Source organism: Pleurodeles waltl, chromosome 5 (assembly GCF_031143425.1).
Source record: "Pleurodeles waltl isolate 20211129_DDA chromosome 5, aPleWal1.hap1.20221129, whole genome shotgun sequence".
In the NCBI taxonomy this organism is placed as follows: Eukaryota; Metazoa; Chordata; class Amphibia; order Caudata; family Salamandridae; genus Pleurodeles; species Pleurodeles waltl.
This window is the reverse complement of record NC_090444.1, coordinates 1,852,361,255-1,852,371,693: the sequence shown is the minus strand read 5'-3', so window position 1 is coordinate 1,852,371,693 and position 10,439 is coordinate 1,852,361,255. Positions and strand designations below refer to the sequence as shown.

General features: G+C 42.5%; 1 protein-coding gene across 1 annotated transcript; it reads right to left on the bottom strand.

Annotated features, from left to right (window-relative positions):
• Positions 1-2,163: 2,163 nt before the first annotated feature.
• On the bottom strand, positions 2,164-9,050 carry LOC138296867 (zinc finger protein 268-like). Its single transcript, XM_069236353.1, has 2 exons — positions 8,914-9,050; positions 2,164-4,507 (listed from the first exon to the last, which is right to left on the bottom strand). Exon 2 carries the CDS (start codon positions 4,277-4,279, stop codon positions 2,354-2,356), a length of 1,926 nt encoding a protein of 641 aa, XP_069092454.1. The 5' UTR covers positions 4,280-4,507; positions 8,914-9,050; the 3' UTR covers positions 2,164-2,353.
• Between the last annotated feature and the right edge of the window lie 1,389 nt (positions 9,051-10,439).

The following is a 10,439-nucleotide window of genomic DNA, read 5'->3' as shown; positions in this document are numbered from 1 at the left end:
AAGGTGCGTACCTGGTTAGGTGCCAATCCCCCCCTCAAGACAATTGAAGGTCTCTCCTCTGGGTGTTTCTTCAGATTCAGTTTGCAAGACTCCAGCAGGAAGCCTCTGCATCCTTTACTTCATCTTCAACCGACGGATCAATCGCTGACTGCTCTAGGAACTCTACAAAACTGCAACCGTGAAACTTCAGCTCCTGCCAGCAAATGCAACAGTTTCCAGGCCGCACCCCTCCGAAGACTTCCTGTCTTCAGCCTGCACCAGAAGAGCCAAAGGAATCTCCTGTGGAGTGACGGAGTCACGTCCCTGCTTCGGCAGGCACCTCTCTGCAGTGACGACCAGTGGCTTGGGTCCCCTCTCCAGACGACAGGTGTGGATCCAGCAACACGGGTGGTGGACTAAAGTGACTCCAGCAGTCCCAACGTCCAGCTGTCCACTTTTGGTGGAGGTAAGAGCTTGCCTCTCCACACAAGACAGAACTCCTGTGTACTGCGTGACTTGCAGTTGCCAAGGCTTGTGTGTGACCTTCCCTGAAGTTATTCGTGCACCGCACAGCTTAGGCCCCCAGCACCCCATCCTGCGACGCATAGCTTCCTGAGTGGTCCTCTGGCGGCTTAGGAATCCTTTGTCTTGTGCTGCGCAGGCCTCCGTTTGCACCTCCTTTGTCCCTGTGCTGTGGGTCTCCTGTGCCCGCTGCCTGGTCTTCTGAGAGCTGAGTTGCTGGGAGCCCCCCTCTATCTCAAGGCCACCAGGTCCCTCCTGGTCCTGGGCAGCACCATTTTTCGCTAACCACAACCTTTGCATTTACAAAGGCTTGTTGGCGGAATCTAGCGACGCAAACCAGACTCCATCCATTCATTCATCCATCCATCCATCCATCGTGGGACATCGTCTGCACCAACCAGGAACCCACATCTGTCTTCTTGGGTGCAATACTGACTGTCTTCTCAACTGTGGTCCCACTTTTGCACCTTCATCCAGGTTAGCAGGTGCTCCTGTTCTCTTCATTGCTTCTTGGACTGGATCACCTTCTTTCACAGGTCTTCAGGTCTGGGAATCCATCATTTGTGTCTTGCAGTCTCTTCTGGTTCTTGCATTATCTTCCATCCGACTTCTAGTGTATTTTAGGAAACTTGCTGTCTTTTACTCCTGGGCGGGATATTTTACTTACCTTTGGTGTTTTCTTAACACTCCCAGCAACCCTCCACACACTACACTACTAGGTGGAAAACCGACTTTCGCATTCCACTATTTTAGTATATGGTTTGTGTTCCCCCTAAGCCCTTTGCAACCTACTGTGATTTTCAGTTTGCACTACATTCTGACTGTGTACTTACCTGTTACTAGTGTATATGTTGTGTCATTTTGGTAACACTGAGTATTGTCTTTCATGTGTGTAAGTACTGTGTGACTACAGTGGTATTGCAAGAGCTTCGCATGTCTCCTAGTTCAGCCTTGGCTGCTCTGCCTACAGCTACCTCAAGACAGCCTGGCTTCTAGACACTGACTACATTTCACTAATAAGGGATAACTGGACCTGGTATATGGTGTTAGCAACTTTCGTACCCATTACAAAACAGGCCAGCCTCCTACACCAAGTACGTCAGAACAGGAAGAGAAGTCATTTCTTGTGTTCCGTATACTAAGGAGATGATAATCATGCAAGATGCTCTGTCTCGAGAATACTGGACTAAGACAGGGATATATACATATAACTACCCCATCTTAGGTCAGCTTGACTCTGTATACTATATAAGGAAATGTGCAAATAGACATTATTAATTGTGCTTCATCTCAAGACGAGTCAACCTGAGATTGGAAAATATACATGCCAACAGTTTCCATGTAATCCTATTGAGACAAAACTGTATAAATATGAAGCGTTGAGAGATTTTGAGTGTGCCTTGCAAAACAGCTTGTTGTGACACCATACCAGCCTGTGCCTATTACTAATAAATGATTGCTTAATTTGGATTCTTTCTGTGTTGGATTGGTTTCTTTTCAGGTGGTACCCTATCGCACAGGGCTTTCCGTAATGTGTCTCATTTTACATAACACCTGTTAAGGTTTACCAATGGAAATAGTAATAGACATGCATATCTATCAGTAGCTTTTGTAAATGTTGATGCAGTTAGTTTTTCATAGACATACCACTGTGGTCTGTGATGGCTCCTGAAATAAAATAGTTATCCATTTATTTTGTGCCTGGGCATATTCAATACATTTATGTTGCTTTCAACACACTCCGTTAGATGTTTCTCTAGCTATTTTTTCTCCTTGAAAACATTGTCACATTCTATACATGTGTAGGATCTTCACCCAGTGTGAATTTTCTGGTGCAGTATTAGCACTGAAATTATTTTAAAACCTTTCCCACATTGAATACATTTATAGGGTTTTTTTTTTTATTGGAGTGGGTTCTTTGATGCAGTCTTAATGCACTTCCAGTTCTAAAGGGCTTGTCACATTCAGCACAACTGTATGGTTTTTCACCTGTGTGGATTCTCTGATGAACCACTAGGTCACCTTTTAGCTTGAAAGCCTTATCACACACTATACATTTAAATGGCTTTTCACCAGTGTGATCTCTGTGATGTAGCATTAACAGTACTTTTGAATGAAAACCCTGATCACATTTGCCACATTTATGTGGCTTTTCACCAGTGTGAATTCTCTGATGTAGCATCAGCATTTGTTTCATCTTAAAAGTCTTGTCACATTCAGTACATTCATATGGTCTTTCCGTGGAGTGGGTTACACGATGTCTTATTAGGTGCTGGTTTGATCTAAAAGTCTTGTCACATTCAGTACATTTATAAGGTTTTTCCTGAGTGTGGGTTCTCTGGTGCAACATTAGACATTGTTTTACTTTGAACGACTTGTCACATTCTGTACATTTAAATAGTCTTTCTTCGGAGTGGCATCTCTGATGTACCATTACTGCCCCACTTGTCCTAAAAGCCATGCCACATTCAGTACAATCATAGGGTTTTTCCCCAGTGTGGATTCTGTGATGTACATTTAGGCATCTTTTTGTTCTAAAAGCCTTGTCACATTCTGTACAGTTATGAGGTTTTTCACCAGTGTGGATTCTCTGGTGTAGCAGTAGAACTTGTTTGGTCTTGAAAGCCTTTTCACAAGCACCACATTCATATGGTCTCTCCTCAAAGTGGCTGCTCGCATGGAGCTTTAGCTCTTTTGTCGTTCTGAATGTTTTCTCACATTGTGTGCATTTATATGGTTTTTCACCAGTGTGGATTTGCTGATGTGCTGTTAGTGTTGATTTTTGTGAGAAATCCTTGCCACATTCAGTACATTTAAATGGTCTCTCTGCAGAGTGAGTACTTTGATGCCGCATTAGATCTCCTTTTGTTGTGAAGCCCTTGTCACACTTGGTACAAACATGTGGTTTTTCATTTGTGTGGGTTCTGTGATGCACCGTTAGCTGTCCCTTTGTTGAAAATGCCTTGGCACATTCAATACATGGATATGGTTTCACTCCAGTGTGGATATGCTGATGTACCATAAGCACACGTTTTAGTTTGAATGCTTTTTGGCATTCAGTACATTGGAACGGTCTTTCATCTGTGTGTTTTTTCTGATGCACAATTAGATCGCCCTTTGTTCCAAATGCCTTTGCACATTCAGTACATGTATGTGGTTTCACCCCAGAGTGGATTTGCTGATGTGCTGCAAGTGAATGTTTTAATTTGAATGTTTTTTGACATTCAGTACATTGGTATGGTCTTTCCTCACTGTGGGTTATCTGATGCAGTTTTAAACTGTGTTTTGTCCTAAAGGCCTTGCCACATTCAGTACATTGAAATGATCTATCTTCAGAGTGTGTTCCTTGATGCAGCATTAGATCCATTTCTGTTTTAAAGAACTGGTAACATTTGGTACAAACATGTGTTTTTTCACCGGTGTGGGTTCTCTGATGCACCATTAGATGAGCCTTTGTTCTGAATGCCTTGGTACACTCAGTGCATGTATTTGGTCTCATCCCAGAGTGGATTCGCTGATGGACCACAAGCACTGCCTTTGATTTAAATGCCTTTTGACATTTGGTACACGTGTATGGTCTTTGGTCAGTGTGGGTTATGTGATGCTGCTTTAAACTCTGTTTTGACCTAAAGGCCTTGTCACATTCACTACACTTATATGGGTGTTCATTCGTCAGACGTACTACTAGATGTTTCTCCATTTTGAACGAGCCCCTGTACGTGTTGTATATAAGAAAGAAGAAAAAAGGAAAAAAGAAAACAAAAAAAACTTCGCTCATTTAATTCCTTAATGCCTGTACATTATGCATACTTTTACCTGTTCCAACAGATATATACAACTGAGAAAACCCAGACGCGTCTATAATGTGCACGTGAAAAGGAATTTTCGCTGGAATATTTCTGGCCTAGGAAGAGGTTCCCTCTGGACAACACAGGCACCGTTTTTAATGGCAAGTCCATCTAGCTTTTAAAAATAAAATCAGTTTCTCTTCTCATCTGTTGTGCACCTGTTAGATTGAGAGAAAAAATATATATATATCACAGGAATAGAATAGACTTAACTTAGTTGGAATAATCTACATGAAAACATGAATACAGTGGCAATTAGACATTCATTATAACTGAAGATGGATAAACAAACTATGCTACATGTGATTACAATTAACTTCTAGAAAGCATTTCCTCTTCAGGTGAAGCAAACTGAAATATTTGGTACAGCACGAATTAAGCTAGTTTGCAGTCCTCATGCACCGTGGATTTTCAATATTGAAAAGGTGTATTTTAGTTTGCAAAGTCCTACCCTATAACAATAAGCACTATGAATATCAAAGTAAACATTTTAAAAGTGTATTACACACAGTACTAGATCGGCTGGCTCCATCAATTAACGCCTAGAACTGCTCCAAAGCAGTGATTAACAAACTGCACAGATTAGCATTTCATTTAAGTTGCAGGCACCCTGGAGAAAAAGCCTGCTTCTTCTTAAGCAACCCTTCTCTTCTTTGGCTTCACAACACAGGGGTCCACAGCCCCCTTTAATTTTCACCCACAGGCTCAAGTTCTTTACCTTTAACATATTTACCTGCATTAACCACTGATAGATGGTGTTGTAGGAAAATGTATGGAAACTCTCTTAAAATAAAAAAAGTGTGGGCACGTTGGTACCCATTAAGTCTGCCCCCTTTGAAAAGCCACAGAAGAAACCAGCAGGTTCTCTTTTATACCCAAGTGCCCTAGTAGTTTGGACCGCTCGGGTCATAGTAATGTCCCAAGAGAAAGAAGAAAAGAGCAGGACCTATGCATAACTTTGACAGGGGTGTGGAATTTATTAAAATATCTACTTGTCCAAGGGACAGGTTGCTTCTCAAATCTACTTGTCCTGTAAAAAGATCTACTTGTCCCTTCGGTGCCATGTAGTGTGGCACCAAATTATGGCAGCAATCTCATTATGTAAGAGCTCTGATAATAGCCTCTCTGATTATGCCAGGGCTACTACCATAGTAGGGCTTGAATACTTGCAGTTTCAATCCCTACTGTAGCAATTTCCTTATTTTTCCACCTTTCTGCAGATCTGCATACTGGGGCTGGAGGAAGCAGTAAGCAATAATTCCAGGGCTGGAATGCCTTTGAGTCTGCAAACCTACTAACCTGCATGTTTTAAAGATTCTCACCAGCTTCTCTCTAATATTTTCCCATAATAAGAAAGGTTGGACATTTACTCCTGACAATGGCAGAATTAGAACTTCTTCCAGGGTTGGGAAGAAAGTGGCTGGAGGGAAAATGAACTTGCAAATGCTCAATAGATTTTCACATGAGCAAATCTACACATGAGTATTTACCCATGCTAAAATACAGTTCACAAATATTTTATAGGGGTACGACATATACCATGGGTGCACTTTTGTGACTTTCTTTAAGAATTTGGGGCCACATGTAGGTAGGTTCAGATTTGCGACCCGCAAATTGCGAGTCGCAGATCCGAATGTAGGATGGTGTCCCTGACACCATCTGTGATTCGCAAGGGCTTCGCAAATGCACACCTCATGAATAATCATGAGGTGGGTCGCAATTTGCGACCCCCTTGCGAATGGCGGCCTCATAGGGATGGTGGCCTGCTGGAGACAGCAGACCACCATGTCTGTGACTGCTTTTCAATAAAGCATTTTTTTTTTTTTTTTGTAATGCAGACCGTTTTCCTTAAAGGAAAACGAGATCCATTACAAAAACGAAAAATGAAACGTTTTCGTTTCATTTTTTCAGAGCAGGCAGTGGTCCACTTGCTCTTACAAGCTCTGTCTCCTTTTCTCAGCTCCCCCAATTCTTGGCATAATAGTTGGAGGATAATCCAACTTCACAACACAATACTTAGGGGTACTCTGGGGGGAAAAAGTGGGAAGACCTCTGGATTATGCCCCGTCTAGCCACTCTTGAAGTTTTTTTTTTTTAAACCTTCCTATGGCGGCAAAGTATTGAGAGCAGATGATAATTCGATGGAGCATTCCCATTGCTATTTTTTGGACCAGGGCTAAACATAACTCTCTTCCAGGCATGTGTCTGGGTATGTTTTCAGTTGAAGGGCCAAAACCAGGGGTCTTCAAACTGGGGGGCCAGGCTCTGGACAAAAGAGGCATTGTGCAGATAACACTGCTTTTTTAAAGAAGAAATAAGCATTTATTGCATTTTTAAACAGGTTACAGAACGTATTTTCCCCACTGGAGTGGCGTTAACAAGTTTGAGAACCACTTGTCTAAGCAAATATGTGGGGTGATGGCTTCAAGACCCACATAAGACAATACTTTCTCCACAGCTGTAATCTACTCTCATGTGTGTGGACCCATACACTGATAATTATTGTGATCCAGCCAGGCGAATTGTTGCGTTTGTGATAAATGCTAGAGACCCCATTTCCGTCAAAGAAAGTAGATGCCAATTTCAAATCGAACTATCAACTCTGCACTCGGGGAAGACATTCTCAAACGGTGCGTTATCGTTTTCACACTACATTCGGCAGAAGGATGATAGGCTGGATTTCGGCTGCTCAGAACAATTTGAGATATAGGACCAAGACGTCCTGACAGAAATACTTCAAACTCTTAATATAGACCTTCGAGTTGCAACATACTTAACAAAAACAGTTTGTTTGTTTTTAATTTTGGCCGTGAATGAATTACAAAATAAAATTACCCGAAAACGCAGCACCATTTCAATATGTGTGCCTCAAAATGTGCTAATCTATGCAGCAATATCTTTGGGGGTCGAGGGAGCAATTGTACTTAACAGATAACGTGGCCATATTGTTTTGAGTTTCCATGCCTTTATCACCTCCTGGGGTAAGCTTTGATTGTTTGATATTGAAAACATGCACGATACCACATTAAACTTACCCCTGACACCTCTCTAACCCAGGACCACTGGAATTATGCAGCGGGAAGGGTCAAATTACGCTGCAGGGTGGAGTAAATTATGAAGAAACAAAAGCCAAGGTATGCAGCACATTTTGTGACTCCATTATTCAGTCGTTTTACCCTTCTTAACACTATCTCCTTAGTAACAGTTTAACACCTAACTATAGCAATAAGCTACAGAAAAGTGACCAGTCCAGCTTTGCAAACAGCCTTCCACTTCGTGGCAACACAGACGTTTTTACTCACCTTTGAACCATTTGAGCTAGGAACTAAATTTTGTTTTGTTAAAATCTGCAGATTATGCTGCAGAGGATGAATTATGTGGCAAATATACAACTATACGAAAATCGTCACAACGGCAGTCTCGTAGTTCAAGTGGTCCTTTTTTTAACCCAAGGAGCGGGGTTAACCCTAAAGGGTTTTTGAAAGAACCCTCAACCACCAACACTAGTTGGTGGCATGCTTCATCACAGGGTTTCCACCTGAGACGCATAATGCATGTGGGTGTGATACGATGCTGAAGTTACACTGAAGCGGGTTGCGTCTAAAACTGTCCAAGTTAGTCAGCCATTTAAGGTATGTTTTAATAATAATAATTGTGGACAAGGATAAAAACATTGGTGGATGTTTTATGAGACCTGAATGGTCTTGCCGTTAGTTGTGTTCTACATGTTTCAGCCATCTGAAATAAGTGCCCACTGGGTCAATATGGCTTTCATAAGGACCAGTGCTGGATGCGCATTAAGACATCCAGTGCTACTGCAACTAATCATCTTACCATGAACCGTATCACTTCTTCTGAATGTTTAGTGTGAAATTTCCTTACAATATGGTACCTCCGAGGGGGCAGACCCTCTAGTCACACGTATCACGGTGTCTCATCCTCTGTAAACCCTCTTTCATTCCTCCTGAGCTCTGCTTTCATTGTTTGATCATACTTAGATAGGGAAAATGAAGGAGTTCTCTTCTCACTCTCTAATTTGTTATTCAGCTGTTTGATATTGCGATCTCTAAGTGACAAGTATAGAAAATGGACTACGGTATTCAAATGGAATGTCAGTCTCCAGCTAAGAAAGATCAATGGTAAATATCAATATCCAACACTCATACTGGTTGGAGACCACCTACTGCAGCCAGAGCTGGCACAGCGGGTACCTTTTAGCCATGGAACTAGAATACTTTGCATCTAATCACTACTTTACAGTTCCAGCTACATATGCTGGTAATAAAAACAACTTAAATGCCGGACAGACCCCCAGTCTGCAATTCACATATGAACGATACCCCTGTTGGCCTTGCAATACAAATCACAGCAACCCTAACAAGTGGTCATAGTTTTTAAACCTGGCCTCTCACGTGGGCAAAATGTGAGTTCTGCGCCTCGTCTGGGCCGGAAGTGGAGAGCTTCATATGAGGCGGCAACTATCAGAATCCGGGGAAAAGCCCAAGGATTCGCAACGTGAAAAATCAATATAAATAATACAACGAATAAAAGTTAGCAGTTCTACCTTCAAGGTCACACGTGGCCGCTGAGGGGAGCCCTCCGGGCCGATGCACGCCGCCGCGTCCCCGGAGATGCCACGGTGAGGACCACACCCTGCAGGGCCACTCTGGCTCCAGCCACCGGATGTGACGTCAGACCGGAGGGCGTGTCTACGACTTGAAGCATGCGCAGACTGGTCGGACCGAATCTTAGAACAGTGTGGCAGTAACAGGGCGTGCGCAGAACGACCGGACTGAACCCTCAAGTGCGATGTAAATAACTGAGCATGCGCAGACTGGCTGGACTGTACCATAGAATACAAAATGTGCTAGCTATCGCGACAAGAATTTTCAATTCTGTTTACCCCTTCGCTGCCAGGCCTTTTCCCCCTCCTGTGCCAGGGCTTTTTTTGGCTATTTGGGGCAGTTCGCGCTTAGGCCCTCATAACTTTTTGTCCACATACGCTAGCCAAGCCAAATTTGCATCCTTTTTTTCCAACATCCTATGGATTCTAGAGGTACCCAGACTTTGTGGGTTCCCCAGAAGGAGGCCAAGAAATTAGCCAAAATACAGTGAAAATTTCATTTTTTTCAAAAAAAGGGGCTGCAGAAGAAGGCTTGTGGTTTTTTCCCTGAAAAGGGCATCCACAAAGGGTTTGCAGTGCTAAACTCAGCAGCTTCCCAGCTTTCAGGAACAGGCAGACTTGAATCAGAAAACCCAATTTTTCAACACAATTTTGGCATTTTACTGGGACATACCCCATTTTTACGATTTTTTGTGCTTTCAGCCTCCTTCCAGTCAGTGACAGAAATGGGCGTGAAACCAATGCTGGATCCAGAACCGAAACATTTCTGAAAAGTAGGCAAAATTCAGAATTCAGCAAGGGGTAATTTGTGTAGATCCTACAAGGTTTTCCTACAAAAAATAACAACTGAAAAAAATATATATTGAAATTGAGGTGAAAAAAACAGCCATTTTCCTCTACGTTTTACTCTGTAACTTTTTCCTGCGATGTCAGATTTTTTAAAGCAATATACCGTTACGTCTGCTGGACTCTTCTGGTTGCGGGGATATATAGGGCTTGTAGGTTCATCAAGAACCCTAGGTACCCAGAGCCAATAAATGAGCTGCACCCTGCAGTGCGTTTTCATTCTATACTGGGTATACAGCAATTCATTTGCTGAAATATAAAGAGTCAAAAACAGGTATCAAGAAAACCTTTGTATTTCCAAAATGGGCACAAGATAAGGTGTTGAGGAGCAGTGGTTATTTGCACATCTCTGAATTCTGGGGTGCCCATACTAGCATGTGAATTACAGGGCATTTCTCAAATTGACGTCTTTTTTACACACTCATATTTGGAAGGAAAAAATGTAGAGAAAGACAAAGGGCAATAACACTTGTTTTGCTACTCTATGTTCCCCCAAGTCTCCCGATAAAAATGGTACCTCACTTGTGTGGGTAGCCCTAGTGCCCGCAACCGGAAATGCCCCAAAACACAAAGTGGACACATCACATTTTCTCAAAGAAAACAGAGGTGTTTTTTGCAAA

Coding starts and splice junctions, on each gene's coding strand:
- LOC138296867 (XM_069236353.1), bottom strand. CDS start 4,279: ATGAGCGAAGTTTTTTTTGTTTTCTTTTTTCCTTTTTTCTTCTTTCTT.